The following is a 25,428-nucleotide window of genomic DNA, read 5'->3' as shown; positions in this document are numbered from 1 at the left end:
ATGCAGTGCAATATTGGTGGGAGTAATCTCCAATCCTCCTCATCGGTTGATGGACACGCCGTTGGCAACATGACACCGAGCCCATCCGGCATGGTGAAACCGGTAGTGCCACCGGACACACCCACCAGTCCGAACGATCCGGAACATCAGCCGGAGAAGACGGACTGTACGCCGGAGAACTCGAAGAAAAGTGACAGCTCGCCGGAAGGTGCCGATGGATTTGGTCGACTTCCCGGGGCGGACCGGTTAGCAACGGCCGGGCATCGCTCCACAATTGCCAGCGACACCGTTGCCAAAAGTCTTTCGATGCAGGAAATGTTCAAAGCGGGCAGAAGCGTTAGTGAGGAACCGGGCACGAAAACGCCCCATCCGGCCAACAACGATGAGGCACTTGCCGATTCGGTACGGAATGCGTTTGCTTTTACGATCGACTTTGGCGATGGGAAGAAACCGGTCGATTCGCAAAGGCACGAAAAGATGCTGGAACGTTTTCAGGCACGTCACAAGCGGGGTGTATCACTGTCCAAGCTGGAGTCTAGCTCGAGTGCTACGTCCTCACCGGCATCGGTACGGCAGCAACAAGGATCGCGTGCACCGGCCAGTGTGAACCTGCCACGACGCAACAAACCGCTGCCTTATGAATCTAGTGACCAACAACCCACCCAGCAGATGGTCATGATCGATGATGCGACGGGACGGCCGGTAGCGGTGAAGCTAAGGGAGAAGAACCAACGTTCCGTTGGACGCGACCAGTCAGCGACCAAGCGCCACAGCTGGAGTCCGCGAACGAGCCTGAGCGAGATGGGCAGTGGTGGAAGAATGCAAGAACCTGCCCCAGCGAAACCAAGCGCGGGCCGATCCGGATCTAATACGGGTCGATTTGCACCGAAATCGGCAACGCTTGCGTTGGCGCTCGAGCAACAGCAACAGGTGGGCAATAATCTCGAGCGGAAAGACTATTCTTACTCCAGCTCGGAATTTAACGGCGAAAGTCTTGACTCGTCCGGTGGCATACCGTGTCTAGAGGCACCGTTGGAGAACTTCCGCAAAGCGCCGGGTGATGGTGAGGAGGATGACGTTAGCGAAGCGGGCACGTACACGATCGATGGTGCAAATTATACCGAGGAGCAGAAGGAACGTATGAACATCGATCGGGTTGGATCGTCACAGGTTGCAATGCCACCGGAGGTAGTGGATCCCGTACCGGTGGCACCAGCCGTACGCCCGACAGACTTCCGGGAAGAGCTGGAAGTGATCGATTTGGAACGGACGGCCGGGAGCATCGGAGAGCGTCGGACAAATGGACGGACGCTAAAGCACGAAGAGTCACCACCGCAAACGACGGAACACCGGAAGCACAACATACTGGAGGTGTCCTACTTTCATGAACCGTCACCGGCTGGTGGTGGTGGCAAGGGTGTTGCCGGTGGGGGTGGAGTACCGACGGAACGCACGAAAAGCAAACAGTCCTACATCGAGAAGCTAAAATCACGCATGAAAAACATTACGCAGAAGGGCAGTAGCACGGGATCCAGTCGGGCCTCGTCGGGTAAGCAGCAGCAGGTGATGATGGCACCGGAACTGGACTCGCCGGACCAGGGCACGTTTACCTCGGTCACGACGAGCGGCATTCTGAGCGTGAAGCCGACACTGCTCGAGGGAAATCCGATTGTACCGGTGAACCAAAGGCGACGCAACAGCCTGACCAAATCGCACATTGACAGCTCGGAGTACGTGCAGGGTGTTGCGAAGCTGAACATACACGCCACCAGCTGCGCGATGGACGGTTCGGATGAAGGCGATCGCAGTGGGTTGAATTCGGAACCACAGGAAGAGGAGCTTAAAATTCTGAACTGTTACACCGACTCCGAGAAGGCACACCAGGGCGGCACAACGCATCACCGGCACCAGCAGGCACACTCGAAGAAGGGAGGTCCGGAAGATGTCAGCCCGGTGAGTGGCCGCCGGAAAACACCCTCGGACGTGGCGGCATTGACGTCGGTAGCGACCAAGAAGGATTGGATACAGGAGTGGGCGAAGAATGCGCGCGAATATTCCAAGTCCACCAGTCCGAAGGTGCATCCGCATGATCCACCACCGGCAACAACGGCGTACGGGAGCTCGGGCGGTACCGGATCGATGACGCGAAGTTACGGCGGCGAGTGTGATGGTGAGTCGACCAATCGACGCAGCAGGGGAAATCAGTTTGGTTACGATTTCGATATCGATCTGACCAAGAGCGATTACTACGAGGCGAAGAAGTACGAAGAGTTCGGTGACAATCTAGACCATCGGCAGCACTACCGGGGTGTGGTGGCACGCAACCATCACAGCGCCGGTGGAAGTGATCCACTGGTATTTCGGACACAGCAGCAGCAACAACAACATCACCAGCTTACGACGACATCACCGGAAGAGGACCCGTACCGGGAACCGCTCCCGTACGGCATGAACGAGTTTGCACGTACCGGATCGAGGGGTTCGATGCGAAGGTACGGCCACAACCAGCATCCATCACCGGTAACGTCAACTGCCGCTTCGAAACCGCCGATGAGCCCGAGCAAGATACCGTCGCCCATCGGTTCGATCGGACGGGCACGCAGCGTTAGCCGCAATCGAAGTCTACAGGGAAGCAATTCGGTGAGTTTATCAAGCAATCGGCTTAAATCAGTCCAATATAATGAGGTTTGCAAAGGTTAGGTTAGTTATGCAGGAAAGCGGCCACGGCAATCGTGCAGGTTCCCGAACAAGAACACCGCCGCTAGACCTGGTTAACGTACACGCCCGACACGGCTTCGGTTTTCATGGGCAGGTGAAAATGAAGTCATAATTCCGTGCGGCCCCATTTTCGTTTGCTGCTTACGGGGTTGCAGCGAATCGCTAGCGCCGTTGGGGTAACGGAACCACACACGTGAAACACTATATCCTGGTTTGGGTTTGTCTACATTTACGGGTTTCGAATAGATGTCATGCCCAACTTGAGAGGGGGGCCAGCAGATTGGGGAAGTTCAATAGGACGGGTATAGGAAGAGTGAGTCATACGTGTGACTTGAGCACTGTGTGAAGTCACCTGGTCGTGCGGTATACGTACACATGGGCGTAGTGGCCCAAGGGAACAGGTATTTGATGTTAATGTGGGAGATGAGCCATCGTTCGTTCAACATCGAATAATTGTTTGAAGATGTTTTGAATTTGGAATTGAATATTATAATATTATTATAATAAGGATAACATGGACAATGTGTCAAGTGAGACACAAAGATCTATGTGTGGTATCATCATCTCCTTCTATGCGTGGTGTAAACGCGTTTATATTAAAGTTTATGCGTATCGCTATCCAAAGTTTCTAGCAAACCTATTTGAATCGCTGGACTTGAAATTTTAGCTTCTAAAGGGATCCGAGGTACACTGATCCCTGTATGCCACGTATAATGCCACGGGATTCCGGTAGAGGGTGCTGCAGCAAGCTGGATTCATACACGTGGGAATCGGGGCAAAGAGATCATTTCATCGGTAATATATTTGAACGTTGTTACGCAGAGTTGTTTGTTAAAGTTTTCCACTGTCAAATCGATATGCTCTTTAAGATTACTCGGAAACCTTGGATTGCATCCGTAGTTGTATACCGAGATGAAGTTCTTGCTACATATCCTCGGGAAAACCACGATAACCTCGCTAGTTTTGGACGCTGGGACGGACTTCGCTTGACTTTCATTTACCTAATAGGAAAGTCTAGCAACGGATCGCTTTGGATGGGATTTAGAACCTTGATACAACAAGGTTAGCACAACCTGAAAGACTATTGAAGGGCTTTTGAGGATTAAGTCCCCAAAAGATGACTATATATTTTAAAGTATTTTGCTTTTAGATATTCTATTATCTATTAAAGCATAATAAGATTAACCCATCAAATGCCAGTTGTATGAAATCTCAATACAAATGGCATGAAACTTTGTAGTCTTTCAAGAAATGACCCAAAATGGAGGGCTGGAGAATTATTTTTGATTTGACCAAATTCGGAACTCGAGATATTTGAAGAACAAAAAATCCATTTTTCCACACAATTTTTTACTTTTTCTTCACTTTCTTCGAATTTTATACAAAGATATATTCTAAAGCTTCGGCCGAGTACACCCGGGATAAGGTGACCTTTCACGGTTTGGAGAAAGAAATGTCTTCAAAAGTTTGTGAATTGTATCTTAGTTTAAGCTTCCCCGTTAGTTGTAAGCAATACGGCCTGGCCGTTCTAATTGAATAAAAAAAAAATATTCTAAAGCTTGTCTTTAATCATTTTATCACAAATTTGTTTTATTTACAATAAATTAAATTACAAACTTTTATAATTTTAGATCATTATTTTTTGGCTAAAATTTTCTAGAATATTGGACACGACAAAACACTACATAAAAGACCTAAATTAGCCCATTAAGTGTTCCTGGCCCATTGAGGCACTCTCAATAAGCTGGGCCATTTAGTTTAATAAATATAGGATTTATAAAACGAATATAATGTAGTGTAACGGGTTAACTTCGATACAACTAACAAATCAATACGATCTCCGTTCGAGGCTTGGTACACGATTCAGTGAAAGTGTTGTTACTTATTGGTTCATGTCATCCATGATATCTCTTCCATTAGCATTGCTGATTAAATGAGGTTATCAACACGGTATCATATTGTCAGCATTGTGATACTGACATTATCAGAAGGTCTAATCTAACCAGACTCCATTTACGGCTCCGCAAAGATTACCCATATCGGAATAAGATTACAATGATTTACTTCGTGTAAATCCAAAAAAAAAATGTATTGTTTCGATAGTCCGCTCTGTCTGTCTGTCCTGTTTGTCGGCATAATGATGCGGCAATTCTCTGAATGGTGTGTGGGATGCGTCACGTTCAAGGTGACGATTTTTTTTGCTTCACTTCCGATTTTTATTACATTCCCTTTTGGAACCATTGGAGCTTTGGAAGAAAAAAAAAAGAGAACCGCACGACGGGATGGTACGAGGATGGCCAATTACGGCACGAATTCAACGTATTCAGAGGTTTCTCCTTCGACAAGGTCCGACAGCTGAATGACACATTTTGTTGCTGCGACCGTTGAAGTTTTATTTTATGTTGGAGGTTCTTTGCATTTGCACACTAGGTCGTTGGCTTTTTTTTTTGGTTTTTTGAATCGCGGAATGTGATTTTTCCCCTCTCGCAATGGAACTTTTGGATAGTGGGGCGGGAAATGCCACCCGCTCTTAATGGCGTTTTTTTGCGCGCAATGAAGTTGGTCGAAATGTTCAAAAGGTTATAAAAATCACAGTCAAACGTTGGTAAAGCCACACAGAAGTGGATGAGATCATCTTTTCACAAGAGTCCATCATATGCTGTTCGTAGACGAGTTGTATGAACATATTCATCAAACAAGCAATCAAGCTTAAAGCTGCTTGAAAATGTTCTGATGCTTGATTTCAAATCGTTCCCGCTCTTTTTTCCCCATTTTCAATTCTTCTGGATACATTTTTTAATTGCACCCTACAATATTTGTTGCTGGCGCATATAATTATGCTGATGTTCCACTTTGATCTAGTTTATTTTTTTTACACACCCACCATATAATTTTAATCGGACCCGAAAATGGATTAGAATTGCACCACACTTCTCGTGTACAGGTCGTTAAGGTAAAGAAGAGCAAAATAGCTTCATCGGTTCGGCTGAGGAATGGGCAGCATAATGGGTTAAAATTTTTGATCAAATAAATTATAGCAGCGCGGCACCGTTGGTGTTTTCCTTCGGCGTTTCCATTTCGGTTGTCTGATCGTGGGAATTCGAAATGAATGAATTCGGCTAGAGGTGCCTGTACACTCAAATGAATATTTTGTTTGTTGAAGTGCAGAAACTTTTTCTTTTTAAATGAACACTCAAATATATGTAATTCATTTATTATTACGTACATAATCGCTTTCAGTAAATGTTTTAATTAATTCAGTGAGAGCTTTTTCTAAAACATTTAAATAACTCTCAGGCAGGGATGGAAATTAAAACAAGCAAACATATGTGTTTATCTGTACGATCCTACCACGTGAACGGCGAAACGGCGCGACGATCGTCTGGTATTTGCGCGCTGTAAATATGCAAACAACACCCTCCATCCATTTATGATGGCATGGAAGCTGCCTAACAAATGTTTCAACCTGTTCGATGATGAATTTTGCTTAAATTAAGCATGTTTTCTTCGCTTCATAAAGCAGCCGCTGTAGTGTGGCTGTGTATACCAATAAATCAGGCAAGCTTGCGGCGAAATGAAGGAGTTCCAAATATGAGCAGAGCACATGCGGAAACCCGTCCCAAGGGGGAGGGCTAAAGCAATGGTCTTGCAAAAACAAATACTCCATCCAATAGTCCGCCGAAGGAAGCAAAAAAAAATACAAAATTCAATCCAATTTCTGCCACACCGGGTGAACTTTCTCCGTCGGATTTCGCTTCCAAACGAAAGAGAGGTAACAAATGCCTTCCAACGTTTCGCCAGTTTTTAAGACCACAATTAGTGAATAGTTCATCGCGCTTCACTTTGCAAACGATGTTGCGATGGAGCGGTGTTTGCGTCTGTTTTTTTTTTTTACTTCTCTCCAACGGAAGGCTAATACAAACAGTTTTTGCTTCAAACTTATCACATGAAATGAGAAGTACTGACTCTTCAAGTTTAAGCTACTACTACTACTACTACTCATGCACGGATTTATTTTCACACACTTCGGTTAGCCTAATGATCGGTTTGGCGCTCGGTTGATACACGTTGTTTGGGAACTTCGCCTGCTAAGTGAACCTCTGAGCAAAATAAACACATTCCTGTATCACGAGACCGTGTGCTGTGTTGTGTGGTATAGTTCCAAACCTGATTTACCGACTGGGTTGAGTTGGAAAGGGGAAATAGAGAGACACTGTTGTTATTAGTGTTACACTCTTAGTTGGTTAACATACTATTTTGGATGTTCGCTTTAATTTCTTTTTTTGTAATTCTTGTCAAAGCATTTTCTTAAACATATCAATTAAATCCCTGGTACGACAACAGGAAAAATGTCGTAGATTAACACTAGAACTACCGGACTAGTCATTTTCCCTGAAACGCTTTATTTTAATCTCATTGTTTTTTTTTAGGTTAATCATAAATTTTGTAGTTGTAGCATTACTTTTACATTTCTATTACAATGTACGAACTACGTAAAGCAATTAAATATTTTCTAGGACTTTGAAATTATAGTTAATGTGAAAATTAATAAAAAAAAAAAAACGCTTGGTAGTTCTAGTGGAAAAATATTAATTTTGTGCGATGCGATGCGGCGTCTACGAAGCCCACCGATTGGCAAGTTGGTTCTGTAACGCCAGTTGCCAATGTAGGTATATTTCATCTTCATCTGTAGGACTTTTAAATAAGAATCTTTTAATCTTTTATTTAGGTCATCAGAGTGTACTACCTTAAAAATGATCACCAATTACAATTTCACCCAACCAAGTTGCCATTGAAAATCGATCTCGTTTTGGCACTAACGTTGGCTCCTACGTCATCCGCAAACTATTTCCACTCAATGAGCACGATCACAGCTGATCCAATCGTGGTACGATCAATTCTATTTTCTAACCGGGCAATCGACTGGTTTTCCGATTGCTTCTCTCAACCTACGTCAACCAGTCCCGGATTGTTTCCAGCTGTTCGATCGATTTTCAGTTTCGATTTCGACGACTCATGTTTGTTTTCTTGGAGGTTGTGGTATTTCTCTCCCTCTATCTCTATCTCTCTTTTTTCTCTCTTCAGCACTCCTCCAGGGGGGTTTAAGATTATTTGGTTCATCCTTTCCCAATTTACAATGAAATTTCTCTTTCTGGAAATTGAATAGAAAAAAATAATCGAAACTAATTGAAATAGGAAGTGAAGTGGAAAGTACTTTTCCAAGTGCTCTATGTGGAAAGTGGAACATATTTTTGTTTGTTTTTATTTAATTATGTTTTTTATTCTCCACGTGGTCTAGCATGCTTTATGTTTTCCTGCTCGTCGCCGAATTTGAGCAATGTTAAGTGACAGATTAGTAAAAGACGCTTCAGAGATGGAATTAATTAGCTGTAGCGTTGAAATAGTTGGGCCCGTTGGAATTTGGTCTTTTGTTCTGTCTATTTGCTTTGTTGCCAAGCATCTCTCGTTTGTGCCCACTGGCAAGGCCATCTGGTTTGCAGTGAGATATTTCTAAGGTGGTATTTCCAGCTCGTGACTGACATACCGGTTGCAGTGCAGTAGCGTGCAGGTTATCTTGTGGTTTTAGTCATCTCATTATCATTCCATCAACCGATATGCGATTAAAATTATTGAGAGCTATACCGGGTATCGGTTTGTATGCTAACCTGTTTTGGAAAAGGCCTTCATCTTCACAGTCATGTTATTTCCGTGCTCAGTTCCCTTTTTTTTCACAAGCTGACGATTTGTAGATATTTTGGGTATATTTGCCCATAAGAAAGCTGGAGCTGAATGTGATGTCTTTCAAGTATTCTTCTCCAATGGCTGATCTTATTAAAGTATTCTTAGTATTTTAACATTTCTAAAATGTTTTTCATGTTAAGTAATCCTTGCTCAAATATACCAATTAATTATAATAACAGTCTATTATCGGAAAATGTGAATATTCACGTAACTGAGAGCTCGATATCTGACTTATCCGAGATAATGAGCTAATTTTTATTATGCACTCCAAACAACTAATCGACAAAGCGTTGAAAATACTGATGTGTAAACAGTCTAAAGAGTCCATTGACCTCGCGTATAAGAATGCGTTATATGCTAATCTGGTTAGATTAAATATCACAGTTTTACATTAGAACTACTAAGCATTTTAAGCGTTTTTTTTTTATTGATGATCACTTTACAAGCAATCCCCAAGACCTGGGTTTTGTTTCAACACGATTTTGAGAACATACTAAGGACAAATTTTTTTATGGCCATGCATTAACTATAGTAGAATTGTTTTAAACCAAAAATAATATGAATAAAACGAAGCGTTCCAGTCAAAATGACTGATCCGGTAGTTGTAGTGTTAAAAATGTTCTATGGTGCCTTAGTCCTCTCGATGTGTGGAGTAATCGTATTGAGTCATCAAAGTGCCTTCGCATCAACTTGGTAGCTTTGCGTTATACTCGTTATGTCTGTTTCTAGCTTTAGAATCACTTTACCATAGTGATATAAAAAAGGATTTTTAATGGAGAAATTGCTGCCTAGGTTGAACATTTATGCGCCCGAACGAACTCTCAAAAATAGACAACAATTAGCTCCGCAATTCCTTAACTTTCAAAGCAAAGTGGCTTTTCGCTTATCGATTGTTTTGAGCGTATTGCTTATCTTTCCAAAACGCCGTAGGTTCCCATCGCGAACAATATGTACTCTGGTGTTGGATGTCGCAAGCAACTCTTTCTTAAGTTAAGGGTGAGGTTAATGTTGGAATTTATGCTACAGAACGTGGCCAAAAATGTTAAACCTTCGTGGCGGTTTGTTGCTGCTGCTTCATTGATTTCTGTTTATGGGAGCAGCTTTGCGTTGCCTTCATTTCTCTGCTATCTTCACTTCAGTCCAGCAAAGTCGTGAAATACCACAGCAGATAGGTGTGGTCTAATTGACATACCGAAAAACACAGAACTTTTGATGGATGTAGCTCGTCAGGTGTTATAGCTCACTAGTTGGGAGGAAAAAAATGTTTACTACCTCCAGCTATGAGCAAAAGCTTGAACAGTAATTAATGATTTGAAGACCTCCTAATTCCCGTCTTATACGGCATTGGGAAAATTTTTCCATTTTCCTTGTTTGTATCCACAACTGATTGGTTTGTTTGTTTGTGAATTATTTACCAACAAACGTGTTATTTACTTTGTAAAAAAAATACTAACAAGCTTTCTAGCGCTATTTACATTAATATTACTTATCAACTAGAAAAAATCTACATCTTCAGTGGGGTGCAGCTTTAGCAAATTAAGCGTTTGTTTGGGCGCAGCAGCTTAAGCAGCATCTTCCCGCACCGGTGTGATGGAATGTGTTATGAAAGGAAAGTTAAACTACACCCTTTACTCGCATCTGAGAAACAAATGCATTATTCATGTGAAACGATTTTTTTTCTTACCTTTCGCTTCTTCCCGTAGGCTGTTGAACTCACGACATCTCGGCGTAATTATTTCATCTTCGTCATAGCATCTTGATGGATTAATTTTTTGTTTGGCTGCACGGTTTTTCGATGCGGAAAACATGGAAAACTGTTCGTTCAGAGTGATTTTTACTGAATACTGCCTGCGATTGGCGCATTGCATGTGGCTGTTTTCGGAACTCATCCCAACTTGTTGTATGGTGCGAGTAACGAGCGGCCAATGCGAAGAAATTACGAAAGATGTATGTCAAGAAATGTGAATGAAAACCCAACGGTGGGAGAGCCCGCGGTCGTATTTTCCTTCCCCTCGGGAGGGTTCCGGTTGCGGTTGTGTTGATCTGTTTACCGGCGTGATTTACCGTTCGTAGCGGTTTAGTGTGCTCGATTTAATGCATATTGTAGGCGGATGGATAGAATTTCACGTCTGCGAGGTTGTGTGGGTAATTGCGAAAATAATGTAAATGTATTAGAACAACAAAATTTGGGATGTAAGTATTCGGGTTTGGGGGAATTTGCAAGTATATTATCTTTACTCATTAAACAGCATCAAGAGAAGAGAGTTTCCGAAGTTGTACTTAATATTGTTAGACAAAAACAGCACTCAAACCCATGTTAGGTTTGATCGTAATTGATGCTGCCAACGGGATTATAGTTCCCTTTTCGCAATACACTCACGGAATGCATTCGCACGAAACCGCGAGGGAAGAAACTTGAATGCTTTTTAACGGTGCGTTTACCTTTTGGCACACATATTGAGCGCGTGGAAAGAGTTTGATGTTGTGTTTTTCTTGCAGTAATTCCGGTAGCATTCAACCGCAAAACCGGTGAACGAAGAAGGTTGTCAACATGTGGTGACATTTACGATCGACACTAGTGATAGGTGTATAGGAGCGTTGTGTGCTTGCTGGATGAAGCGATGAAATTGAATTTATGACGATCGCGCAACACTCTAACGACCCAGAACAGGTCCATATAGCGGACATACGAAAGTCGTTTTTGATTACAGGGTTTTTCAGATGACAGAACAACGCAAGCGCCTATCAAAACAAGCGCAGCACATGATATCACAATGGCAGCGCAGGTGTTACCACAACAACAGTACGATGGTATCATCCAAGTACGAACCGAGGAGTATAAACGTGTCCTAGGATGGATTTTCACTGCCAGATGATGATTTTAAGTAACATTTACTGTATTTTTCATAAAATAAAGCATATTAAATTCGATAAATGCAGTACAGTCTTTTCCCGAGTTACGCGACACTCGAATTACGCTGATTCGAGATATGCGAATACCAAAATTATGACGATTCGTGTAATTTTGTATGTGGAATTGAAGTTTACGTTACGAAAATACGTTAAGTTTTGATATTAAAACCATTAACTTTGTTAAAAATTTACTCTAATTGTCGAAATTAACGTAAAAATATAAATTATTTGTGTGCTTCGTGACGTGAAAAGAAGAATACGATCACTGAATACTAAGTATAAACGATATTATAAAGCAAATCCGAGTTACGCGAATTTCTCTGGCATGCATTATTCGCATAACTCGGGAAAAGACTGTAAATATTTCTTTGGTTCCAAACAAAAATAAAAAAAAAATCTTTCCCAATGCGCGTTTATACTGGTCGGACGGTACTTGACTGTTACCGTCGTATGAGTTTTGTGGTAAGGTGCGCTTTCTTTGTGATATTACATTGAAGTATGCCTCTAAGGCCGTTGAAATGTCATTTGCTGCGCTTGCGTTGTTCTGGCGTCTAAAAACCCTGTAATATCTTATTTCTGATCATGCTTATGTATGTTCGAATTTAGTTGCGAAACTAAACTCCATGTAAGCAGCAACAAGACTGTATAATAAAAATTTTGCTCTTATTCCACTTAATCAACTTGCCGTGGCAATCAGTCGGTACCCCGGTCGTTCCAGTGGAGTTTAATTATCTCTGCCACTCACCTATAAATAGCGCAACGGCAGCGTCTTCAGCACTGGCGACACGGTCCGTGATCGTGAAAATCAAGATCACGATCAATCACGGCGGAAGGGTGTTGGTGCTGCACGCTGCGGACTGTGGTGAACGATCGTGGTGGATATGTTGGTCCGATTGCCCAAAATAGTTCTTCCGTTTCGTTTGCAAATGTTTTGTGTGGAGGTTGTATTTTTTTGCACTTTGCAACAATAGCCGTAGCAGCGTTGTTTCGTACGAGTTTAACAATGTTTAGTTGCGCAACTCTTCGTAGTGATGATTGTTTGTCGTGTACAGGATCTTACCCCATAAAACTAACGATGCGGTATTAAATTAAGAATTAAATAATAATTACAATTTGTAAACCTTTTTGTTGTAACAACTTACAGTGGGTTTCCTTTTTAGGCAATACTTTGGCTTGTGAGGGTTTAATTAAAAAAATGTTTTTGCTTTTGAATGTACAGACAATCCCCGAGTTACGCTATTATAGTGGACTGTTGCAATCCAGGAAAGATCTGCGTGTCTCGAATTTTCGCGTATGTCGAATCCTGGTGCAATATCGTTTATACTTCAACGTTATAGAGCTGACTCTTGCTTCACTGCGCTTCATTTATTCAGCAATTCAGTCAACTTTTTGAAAGAAAACATTAGCAAAACTTACAAACAAATGCTTTATGTGGCCAAGGAAGGGTATTTTAAAGCAATGTTTCACCTTTTTTTCATCTCAGCTGCCAAATATCCAAAAACCGCATATCTGCGTGTATGTCCGGGACTGCCTGTACAAAGATTGATGACGATTATTTACAATGCTCCCAAATTATTACTGATGTTAAATATTAGGCATTAGTGCATTTGGGTATTTGAGTATTAATTATGCCTAACGAAAAAAAAAACAATGAAAAAGCTGATCTATTCTCTTGTCGAGATTAAATCACACTGAAATTGAATTTGATCGCAGATAGAAAATAAAATAGAAGGAACTCCACTGTGCCTTTATCGGCTACGCTATGGACCATGTTGTCATAACGGGTGCGTCACGGATGCATGCGCATCGGATTAATTGTGCACAAGACGCATTTGCCAAGAGCCGATGCCGTCCCCGACGAGACATGTGTGTGCGGTCGTGTGTGTGCATTGTGCGTTTGCGCCTCGGTTCCGCTACCTCGTGCCGTGTGTCGGGTCGTCGAATTGATGTTTTAATTTTTGATGCATCAAGTGATAAAAAGCAAACAGCTACGCTTGAATTATTCAACAAGTGTAGCGACGGATAGAGAAGAAAATCGGATACGGGGTTTGAAATTGGATCGAGTTGAGAGATCGTTGCGAGATGGATATGGATCGAGATGGAAGGAAACGAAAGGCATTTGGGGGGGAAGTTATTGCTTTAACAGTCGTTCCAAGATACCGTATAACGCATTACCGCGCCAAGCAAATCAGTGAAAGTGAGTTAACTTTTATGATTGATGTAATCGAACACCACCCACGTCAAACCGGGTGTTTGTGAGGCATGCGTTGTTTAGTGTCCGAGTCGGGAGTTACTTAATATTTTCATCTTGCAAGGTTATATTATCGAACGTCTTGCTTTCACCAATAATTTTATGTCGTTCAATCGGTGTAAATTTTCTTTTACTGTTGATAATGCTATTTCTGTTAAGATAACGTGTGAAATCTCCCAATATGTCCGATTTCCTTTATATGATAGCACCAACAAAAAACGCATTAAACATTAAATTCAACGATCTTGAGAAATTAAGATCTGCTGGATGAGGGAGACTTATTAAAAGCTTGACATTTACGACGCTCCAGGTGACTGCTTCAAAGGTGCTTAATATTATATCGTCTACAGCGTTTAGCTGTTGTAGCTTAAGCCGCCTGACTCCCATTCTGCGAAAGATTGCTTGGGAACGCGTCAGTAGTTCTCCCATTAAACGGCTTGAAATGATTTTTTGTCCATTGGTGGAGGCACAGCTCTACGCGTCCAGTCGCAGCTGGACACAATGGCCCGTGGGTGTTGCGACTCCATGGCATTGATTTATGTTATATGCTTCTTTAATGACCATAAGCTAACTGGACCCATGTGCTGAGCATTGATCCAATCGTTTGGCGAGGGTCTTTTTTGCGTTGTCTAGCGTCCTACGAATGTGGGACAGATTCCATATTGAGGCATTCATTTGTGTCAACTTGGGCCGGTATGAGTCACTGCGAGATGGATCAGCCGTTTTAACGTTACTGTTGGACGCAGTGTCTCTTATCGGAACCTTGTTATCACTGGGCGAACCTTGAAGATGTGTATGCGGAGTGTTCTTTTTGCTATGTTTTGATTTAACTTTTCAACAGTTTTAATCAATGACAAGTTTCATCTCTTTTGGTTCTAGGACCCTTTTATGCATTGAATAATTGTGTAAATCGAGAGCCTAACGTATAGTTTCAGGAGTTCACTGTTATACATTGAAGATCGGGGATCGAATTCTTTGGGACCTCTATAGCAAGATCTTGAAAGGTATTGAAAGACTTTTTTTATAAAAATGCAATCCTGAAGATGCAAGAGATGTCGTTAAAATCTTCATCCTACGGAGGATTGAGAGACCATTTAGACATTTAGACTTCCACAGCAAGAACTTGAAGTATCGGCACAACAACCTTAAGAAATCTAGGCCTGTCATTTCTGGCTTTCTTTGAAGTTTTTTTTGGATGGGAACGGAGGTTTGGTTCGGATGGCATTATGGACCGATCCTGTCGTGTGAAGACCGGCGCCGCCATCAATACACCATCGGGCCTCCGCGGTCCTGATCCACGCAGTAAAATATGAGTCTTGGAAGCCTTTCTATAGCCATGCAATCACCAAGACAAAAAGTATCATGCAAATTCTCACACTTCTGAGGTTTGTTTGGTTAATTTGCTTTTATCTTAAGTCTCTAGTTCCTTATCACTAATTGAATAGCCCCACGTGCAGCTGAATGATATACGCGAACGTGATGTGTTGAATGTCAATTGTTCGTAGTGCTAACAGTGATGTGGGAGAGTTAAGTAATATTAGTGTTTTATAGAGTTTATTTTCGATTTTTTGCCTAATGGTGGTGTTTTTCCTGAAGCTTATTCATTGCGTCGGCATGACAACTCAGTGAGCTCAAACGCTTCGGCTTGAATTGTACTGTGATGCACCATTATTTTCCGCGTCAGCTGATTCAATTCTGGTCAATTTTGCACATCTCACTGATCACAATGGTTGGTTCGATTATTGGATGACCCGACTGTGTGTGGTTTGAGTTTGCGCAATAGAAATGTTACATTTATTTCCCTCGTCGCTTTACTGCGGTGTATAATTATTCTTCGACTGTTTGATTTTCCTCCAGCAGGTGGGCCACTGGGGATGATTATTATTCTGCTACAGTTGATTAGTTTTGTCAATTTGTTCGACTGCGTAATATGCGACAACTTGACAATTTGCGATCTTCCTTATTGATTCACTTCTCACATGTTTAACACCCACAAAAAATGATAGTTTCGAAAAGTATATTGCATCACTGTGTATTATTCGTTAGGATTTACTTTTATGCAATAGGATTTTTTATGTGTTGTTTGCTTTTAAGTTTGATTATAAAGCGATAAAGATAGATCCATTACAATTAATTACTATAGTGGATTATCCAGTTGCTTAAAACCTAAAAATTAAGCTGATGATGCTAAAATTAGTATCAACGCGCGATAAAAGACGGCCGCCGTCGTCCAATGGGATGCTAATTAAAAGCAACACTGATCTTTTGTTTTCTAATTCTCGCGCCTCCACAATGTACGAATGAATTGTTAATGGCGACCAATTAAACGATTAGCATTATGCCGGAACTGCAACGGCGGGAATTGGTGGGGTGAGGGTGCGCAACGAATGTTAAGGAAACGTTGGTGAGGGATTTTGATTTACGTTAAAATTCCATGCCTCTATCATTGGATCTGTGCGATGGGGTTAAAGAAGAGGAAATACTACGTATTGTTTCTTTGGTGCCCTGAGATGCAGAAGATGCTATTTCACTTGCAACGTTTCAGTGTGGGATGAATGCAAATGGTAATAGTCCCGGAACTCACAGTGCGGAAGTATGCCACAAAACCTTCAATAAGATTGGTTGAGCCGATGTGGTAGCGTGTTGAAATTGCCGTTTAGTAGACAAACATGGGCTGAGCCCGGTTTTAGTAAAACTATTTGCTGATAAATATGACCGCTAATGAGCAAGGTGTTTTTTTGTGTGGATCAGAGCATACTGCTTCCTAATGTTTACCTTGTTTGTTGAAGGTGATGGTTTCGCTGTGGGAGCGGATGTTGTGGGATGTGAAAAGCGTAAAATTGCATTCCACCAGCCCTGTTTTTGGCATTTTGGCACTGGTAGTTTGCGTGGTAAATGTTGAATTAGCGCAAATGTATTGGAATGCGTGTCATTGGTACATTAAAGAAGCAAACAGATGGGGGAGTACTTTGTCGATAACACTGCAGGATTGTGTAACACCAATGGTGATGAGTACGGTTATGCTCATATTTGAAGCGTTTTTTGTTGTTTAAAATGTTACTTAAAACCAAGTATCATTTACAGGGTTGATCAGCCCAGTAAACAAGTGTCCACAAGAATATAACAACCGATTCTTTGATTATACACCACTGTCTAACACTTATTAATATGTCAGATGGTGTAAGCTACTCCGTCCAATTGAATTACACAATTGTCAATTTCATGTGAACAGCTGTCAGTTTCGTCATTTAAGCAATATCTTTATCATGTACTCGCATATATGTATATGCCTAGATTTTCTCGATTGCTTAATTTATGATCTGGAGGTGAGTTCTGTAATAAAATTCTAATACTTAAAGGCTATAAATAAAAGCAAATTGAAAGCTTAAATTGGAATCGTTGTTATAATGTTGTTATTGTAATCATGTGGACAGTTCTTTACTAGACTAATAAACCCTGTATCACCTCAGTAAAGTCTAAAACCTTGAAATATTTTTCAGTGATCAGTTCTATCTGATTTTTTCTTCTCTTTGGCATTTTATAATGTCTCTATTTCTTACACCCATTAATCGCTTGTAAACGTTTTGTCATCTTCATGAAGAAGGGACTTGATGAGATAGCATCAGCGACCACCACCACTTCGTTCCCTGCGTGAAGGTCGCACCGAATGATCAGGGTGCGACGGACTGTCGTCCATGGGGACACTACCGGTAGCAACGGGAGAGAGAAATGCATGATAGTGCTGTTGTGTTTCATAAAATTTCAAAATGCCAAGGACACAGCGGAACGGCCTTAAAGATGACGTATGAGTGGTTTTGAAGCATGAAATACGGGATGTTCGCTCATTAATGATGACAAACTCTCGATGCCTGTTCGTATGGCGAACGTACCATTCGGTTGTCAGTGGTGGACCAAAAGGCGTAGTATAGCGTGATAATGGAGAGTTCATGTAAATTCAATAACGCGTATCAGATAGCTGTTGAATGTGGTGCGCGAACACTAAAGCTCCATAAATGGAACTGCATCTCGTAGGGTTTCCGGAGAATAAATTACTGTGAAAAAGGAATGGATTATTTTACCTTTTTTGGGATGATATATACACTTATTGGAAACGATTTGTATAGTGACTTTGGTGACCGAGGTTTGTTTTTGGGTTCTCTTAGACTTCATTCGAGATTTATTTTAATGCGTCCTTTGTAGAATCAGATAAATTAGACATGCTTGAGCTACAGCCTTGGAAAGATCTAAATTTAAAAAGTAGTTTTTTCGATTCAGAATATTGAGCGACACGTCACGTATCTTCGTCTCCATTAGCTCAGCAATTGGCATTGATATTCTGGTTGAAGGTTGATGATATTAATTGCTTGTGTCCGTTGGTGGTGATCATAAAAAAATCACCAAACTTCTGGTGAACTATGCACTTCTTGCTGGCGTCAACTTAACATTTAGCAGCTGTGTGCTGGTTCGCCCTGCAAAAAGTTCGACAGCTGAATTCAACTCTTGACTGAAACAACACTGCCCATTAGTGATTGAACTTCCGAAATGAAACGAGTTTCTACTGATGTGTCGGCACCTCTGGGAGTTCTAACATGGTAGCACCCTGCAGTGAGCACTACTTCGACAGAATGATGAGCGATGAGTAGAAGTGGAGTGGATCGCTGTTCCGTACGGTGATGTTTTGGCATTTGTTTGGCACCGAAAACAGGATTTCCATGCTGCGAATGATACTTGATGCCGCGCGTTTCGTTAGCTCTTTCGTACGAAGAATGGCACGGAAGAGACGGTTGAAAGGGAAGATAGATGACTGCAGCAGTAGGGGAATGGTAAATGAGAAGATCTCAAATTTGTATCATACCGTGAGTGAGAATTTTGAAGCGTGCTGAAGCAACACCATCGTATTGCGTCGCATGGTGGTCGTTTGCATTCTGTTTATTCTCACTATTTACTGTTAACGCTATGTTGATGGTCAAATAGAGGGAGAGAGTGAGTGTAAGAGTGTATTACCAGGCAGCGTGAATATCCCCCAGCCAATATCTAGTCAGTATGTCTAGGCCACCGGCTGATCGTTCGAATGGCTGGTAGTTGGTAGTTTCTGGTAGTGCAGAGTTATTTATAGTATTTTCTTTCCTCTAACCATTACTGTGTAATGTGTAGATAGAGCCCTGTGGCAGACGTTTGTATATTTTAAGCTAGTTTCCACTCTAACCTTCAATACGGGAGCGAGTTGCTCGTAATATGATTGAATGTTTTCTATTGGCGGCACATGCTCTGTAACATATGGCAGTTTTAACCTTCACATACGTTGCATTAGAATATGGAACGGAGATCATTTGAATGTATGTAGGTTGGCTAATTATATCTTTCTTCTCCTCAATTTTAGGACCTTTCCGGAAATGAAACGGAAATGTATCTGCAGAAAACGGCCGCCGCAATTTCGACATTGCAAAACTTGCAACGGCGTAATTCGCTGCGTAACAGCTCCTCGCACCATTCTTCCAGCCCGCTCAGCCCTGCATCGCGTAAGATGTCACCGAAGGTGTCACCGATGAATTCTTTACAATCGCCCATCCATTCGCCAGGGCTCAGCAGCAACAATTATGCGGACATCCATTCGCCATTATACTCCCCGCAACATCATCATCAGCAGCAGCGCAACAATCTGCACCATCACCAGCTGCATCAGAACATTGGCGGTGGTGTCGGGCACAAGCGGAACCATTCGCTGGACGGCGGTGTGGACCCACTCTCATCGCCGACTTCCTACATGCCAAATGGAGCTACCGGTGTTGCTGGAACCGGTCATATGACGCGTAGCCTGAACACTAACACGTCGAGCCCAAAGTTGGATTTCTCCAAGCGGCATCACACGCGGCACAACTCGTTCGAAGGTGTGATGTCTTCTCTGCCGCCAAAACCCGTCAAATGTTTCCAGCAATTTGATCAATCGACCGGGGCGGTGTATTACGGTGGGAATAGTGGGCCGCATGATGCAGACGCCGATGTCGATGATTTGGAAGATCCGGATGACTGTAGGGACTATGATGAGGAAGAATTTGAGGAGGACATCGACGACGATGACGATGAGGACGAGATAGTATTGAACAGTAGACAGGCTGGCGGGTTGATGGTTGATAGTGTAATGCCCCGGCCAAGAGCGATGTCGCTGGAACCACGGAAAAGGTCGGGCGGAGTTCAGCAGCATTTGCAAGCTTCCACAGGTGCCAAGCAACAAGTGATCACGGCAAATCAGAAAAGTGTCGCCGTAAATCGTGTTCAAAAAATGCAACCACAGCAACAGCAGCCACAACAGCATCTTACTTCACCCATCAAACGGTCGAGTTCGTTTTCGGTGAAGCCGAACGTGATGAAACCGGCCACACCGACAATGTCAGCCAAGACGGGAGGTCTTGCCGGTGTTAATGGTCGTACCGTGGGTGGAAGTGGTTCGAGAATACAAAAGTCGGCCAGTAGCACCAGCTTTAAAAAGATGGCCGCCGGTATGTTGGACAGCGGTGTGCAGCCACAACAGTATCATCATCATTCGGTACAGCCACCACATCATCGCCACCAGCTGGTCATGGACCCGAATTATCCCGATGAGTTAATGCTGTACATAAACGATGGTGACGATGATGGGTTGCAGATGAGGGGTGCAGATCGTAGACAGCAGGATGGATTCTCTTCCAACTCACTCACGGATGAGGAAGACCCGGTGGATGATCTGGACGATGAAGATCTCGACGTGAATGGGGCACGTTTGGAAAAGGAACCGCTCACTAACACGCGCTATAACAAAACGTTCCTGATGCGTATGGAACAGAATAAAAAATTAGCTGGTGGTGGGTCAGCCACTGGAGGAGCAACGACAGGAAGCACGAAACAAGGTGGCGGTGCTGCGGCGTGTCCTAATACACCGGAGCTGCCGCGACGCGCAGTTCAGATGCGTAGCGCTGGAGGTCTCGGAAGAGATCGTGCTTCAATGCCACGGGACTCCAGTTTGAACCGCATGAAACAGGATTTAAACTTACGCAAATCTTCCACTGGGCGCGAGATGCTGCTCGGTGGTAAAGGACAACAGCACTCCACGCAGTCCATCAATTCGGGTTCATCGTCGGCCGTGGGTACCGGTGGGAAGGTGCAACCGAAGTATCTGGATATTTCGAAATACAAATCCTCCAATGCAGCCAACTTCCTAAAGAAAGACGAATCCAAGAGCTATCTCCTGCGGCAGGAGGGCGTAAGGAAGAGTCCGAGTAGTGCGTCCGTTTCGTCGGCGATGAGCCGTACCGATCCGACACGGATGAGCGCCCGAAGCATCAAGTCGGCTAGCAGTGCAGCCAGTAAGTCTAGCGGCAGTGGCACCGGAGCTGCCGGTGTCACGAAGAAGGATCGTAAGTAACAACAACATTGTATGGCAGCATCCTGTGAGAGTTTTTCCTTAAATTTGGCTTTTTTTCTCTTTGTCGTTTTAGCCGTTAAAATTGCAAAGGAGCAAGAGCTCGAAATGTGGAGAAGGCGTGCAAGTTACGATCCGATGAAAGCTGCCCTCGAGGGAAAGAAGAAACAGCAAGAGGAATCTAGGCGACTCGCTGCCGCCCAACAACAGCAAACACAGCTGCATTCGGAACGGCAAAGTAAATCGAATGAAAGGTTTGCTACGCTTTTGCTTTCTTCACCACACTGTCTCTGTTCTTCTGTCTGTCTTTTCTATGCCCTCCTACATATTCCCTTTTGGCGATCCAAGTGTAATTTTATCTGTAGTATGTACACGATTTCGGGGGTTCGATCTTAAAATGTAATTGTTGAGTAAATTTCCCTGGAACTGTTTCAAGTAAGCTCTGGATGGGACTTATCGCCTATTTTTTATTTCATTTCCTGGTTCTTCTTTCACTCGCACTGCAATGCAAGCCATGTAAACTTTTTCCAATTACTATGAGTGTATTTGTATGTTACGTTTAGTTTTTTTTATTTGTTCGTATTGAAAAAGTAAATACCAGTGCACAAATCGGTAGCATTTTTTTGTTGTAAATATTGTATTGTAATAAAAATTGTCCTCGCGTACTAACTATACACGCTAGCTGATGTTATTGATAAGTGGTTTTTATCAATCGTTACCTTTTCCCCTTTTCGCACAACCGTCTCCACAGTAGTGCGATAGATTATTGAAGGTCAATTGAAGAAATGTGTTATCACTACTTTTGCTATCTGTTTCACATAATTTTTACCTTGATTGTGTCCGCTAAGATAAGATGTAACCTTGCAATAGCAAAAGCATATCAAAACGTCGATTACGTTTCGAACATTTGAAGTTTTGACTTACTGTTGGACATTATTTTTGATTTAAATTTGTTATTACTTCTTTTTTTTCGTTGGAACGGGCAAGGTCGAATCAAATTATTTTACCGCGTAGCCGGATAGTCAGTTCTTGCTATGTGGGATTGGTCCGGATGGGATTTTGGGTCTTCATATGAAGACCGGCCCCGCTACCATTATGCCACCGGACCTCTCCATATTATTACTTCCTTATTACTAACTAAAAATGCACTTGCTTTATAAAAAAAAATCATACAATAATTTACATACGCAAAAAAGCGCACACAGGAGCGATATTTGAAGGTGAAATGAGTGGCTTAGAGAAGAAAGTAGAACTTTGTGCAGTTGTGTAATTGTACATTTCCACATCCTGCTCAACTCACTAACTCGGCTTCTATATTTTTCAGCTCCGTTTTGAGATCTCAGTCTTACCACAGCGGCGTCGGTAGTATTGGCGGAAGTCGTTTGTATCAAGGTAATGTTGGCAATAGCAGTAATGTTAACTTGCGTGGAGCTTACAATCAGACACTTGATGAACATCCGGAGAGTGGCAGTGACAACCGTTGGACGCTAACATCGACGGAATCCAGTGAGGATCTAGACGGTGATGACTACGTGAACTAAAGCAAGGTTACCATCAAAAACGCCTTCAGTGTGGAAACAACTGGAAAACTCATGAGACTATCATTTACATGTGTGGCTGCTGTAATTTACATCATCAATATTAGCCTCCATGCTTATTCTGTACACATGCATTCAGCAGTCCGTTTGTAGAAGATAAGTAGTGTGGCGCATGTGAAAAATGCATTAGGTGTTAGACTTTATAATGATTCTGTAACGTCCAACGGCAACAGTCAAACATAGCAAACAAAGCTGGTAATGCCAACATATTGTATGGTAGAGGGCTTACAGTCTCAAACATCACTAGATGAAATTATGTTAGACAAACCAACTAGCTTCGCTTAAAGACCGTGGGAAAACATGCTAGGATTTCATTGTTGTAAGTTTTCCTTTATTGTCAATCATTGTTTGTTTAAAGATTTCATTTAATTTGTATTACAATTTAGCTTAACGTTCACTTGTATATCATATTCACATTTTTTAAATGATTAATGTACATCAGAGCTTTCCACCGATGCATAAGAAGAAACGTACGGAAGAACCCATAAGCATAGATGCATTTTTTACGATCAATCTTCGTATAGTGCTAAATAGAGGACACATTAGGCGTTTAGTATTGACATAATCAACAAGCGATAGTTTCTACTATACATACTTTTAGGTTAACGTTACCGAAGGATAAATACAAACACATACAGCATAACGAACGAATACACATAACGAGCATTCTAATGAGCGCGTTAGAATTTGCGAGCTGTTCGAATTAGGACACGGAAACATTCACCGATAGTTTCCACTTGTTTAGTTACTCATTAAAAATGTCGGAAACTATTCGAATGTGGTCAGGCGAATCTTTTGCACATCGTATACGGGAGATGCATTGTTATTTAAGCGGTTTTATTAAAATTGTTTCTAAAATTTTACTATGCATAGATTTCAGTGCTTGCGCAAAACAAGGTGGTTTAGCAATATTCGTCCCTAGTTAATTGTTACGTGCTAATTTGAAGTTTGCGATAGCGATTTCTGATGGTTTTGGTGCACTTTTTAGCTTGTAACGTTAAGTTTCAACTTTTTTACAAATTTTGGTTCGGTGGGCTTACATGCAGGGGCTTTTGCACGATGTTAGCGATGTACCAAAACCGATAGCGTAGAGCAATGTTACGAATTGAATAAATGGTTAGTGCTCTTTGGCAAGGAGAAGATGAATCTCCAGCGAAGAAGCAAAACGAGCAAGAAACGAAAAAAGAAAATTCCACTGCTTAGAAGATTCAGTTATTCCCTCCATCGAATATTGCACACGTTAATACTCTCGTAGAAATATTTTTTTAAATTTGTTTTGTTTACCCTTCTCTAGAACTATTATCCACAAGAAGAGAGACTAGCCAAAATGATCGTTTCTGCTGCGTAAGATTATCATGTACTTTGTTAGGTAGAACGCTTGTAAATCACTAATTTGCCACAATGTTACCAATATGTAGAGATACTGGAAAGTATTTTTTATAAAGAAAAGAATAGATGCCTTCAATGATTTCTCCTATCACATTTTTATTGTTTATAGACCATACGTATCGCTCCAACTTATTAAATACGATACAGAACGGAACAATACGAAGGAAAGCGAACGCGCGCCAAAAATGGTACATTGCGTTATACTATTGTGGTGATGGTGCGAGCAAAATTCCAAATAGTTCCGATGCTGCCACTCAAACGAACTGAAAACGTAATAAAAATTAGTCATATTTAGCGATGAGCATAGGATACCACCACGGTGGAGCTTACGGTGAACGAAAGCGCGAAGTGTGACGATGGATGATCGAAACGGTTTTGTTTTAATTTTAGTGTAGCACACGGACGGGTGCTTAGAGCATACTGGGGTGCGTAAGTTTTGTTTTATGTACGATCGAGAATAACGAGACAAACGAATGTGATGTTGTTAGGAAATGCACCATGAGTGGGATGTGAGATTAAATCGACCTAGAGTAAGGAAATTAGGCTATAGGTCATGTATATGTTATAGAATTTTGTTTTCCTTCCTTCGTATGAAGTATCACAATATCATGTGATGTAAGTATTAGGACCGTATTATAAAGGAAACCAGGAACGAACAAAGAAATACGCGAAGGTGCGGAACGAAAACAATTACGGCAAACCGATTTTCAGACACACTGTGAATTGTGTGGTAGCTTTCATGGTATAATCAATATCCCCATGCAATCAAAATAATTCAAACTGTATGAACGATGCTTTCAAATGTATTCTTAATCCGCATGAAAAGGAACTGTAATACATCTTGACCGATTATAATTTCTTTTTTTTTGGGACAATTAGTAGTATATTTTTAACCGATATTAGCCAGATGTATACAACAAACAAGCAATAGCAACAACAAAACTGGAAAGATAAGTTTCATTCGCCGTATATCCGTAAGCATAATTATCGCAACGTAACCGGCCAACCAAATTGCGTCACATAAGCATACTTTTATCATACAACTACCGATAGCAAGGCGTTAGTGGCAGTGGCAGTGCAAAATGTTTGCCTCATTTTATACACGAACGCAATTTGGAAACAACTATATTGAAACATGTGGTTTTTTTACGGTAGCTTTAATTCAGTTAATGTATTTTTGGTGATTTACAGTAAGTGTAGAATGATGAAATAGTCACCTTTTTCGATGCCGATTTGAACAGAAGAAAATACATGTATATGCAGTATTGAAATATTATTTCAAGTTGATGAAATGTGCGTTTTGTTTCTACTTTAAGATGACGTGTGGTGTATTTCGGTATTGTCCCATTTTGTTACGACATTGACAGTTCAGATTGTTTGTTTCATTTTCGAACTAATGGTTTTATTGTATATTAATTTTC

At 42.0% G+C, this 25,428-nt stretch overlaps 1 protein-coding gene across 1 annotated transcript; it reads left to right on the top strand.

The window, feature by feature from the left end:
• On the top strand, nucleotides 1–24,274 carry LOC128719679 (uncharacterized). The gene is made up of 5 exons (XM_053813307.1): nucleotides 1–2,640; nucleotides 19,005–21,015; nucleotides 21,097–21,274; nucleotides 22,345–22,412; nucleotides 24,117–24,274. The coding sequence occupies exons 1-5, from the start codon at nucleotides 1–3 to the stop codon at nucleotides 24,272–24,274; spliced, it is 5,055 nt and encodes a 1,684-aa protein (XP_053669282.1).
• The last annotated feature ends 1,154 nt before the right edge of the window (nucleotides 24,275–25,428 follow it).

The sequence above is a fragment of the Anopheles marshallii genome, chromosome 2 (assembly GCF_943734725.1).
Source record: "Anopheles marshallii chromosome 2, idAnoMarsDA_429_01, whole genome shotgun sequence".
NCBI lineage: Eukaryota > Metazoa > Arthropoda > Insecta > Diptera > Culicidae > Anopheles > Anopheles marshallii.
The sequence above is the reverse complement of the archived record's forward strand: the minus strand, read 5'-3'. Positions and strand labels throughout refer to the sequence as shown.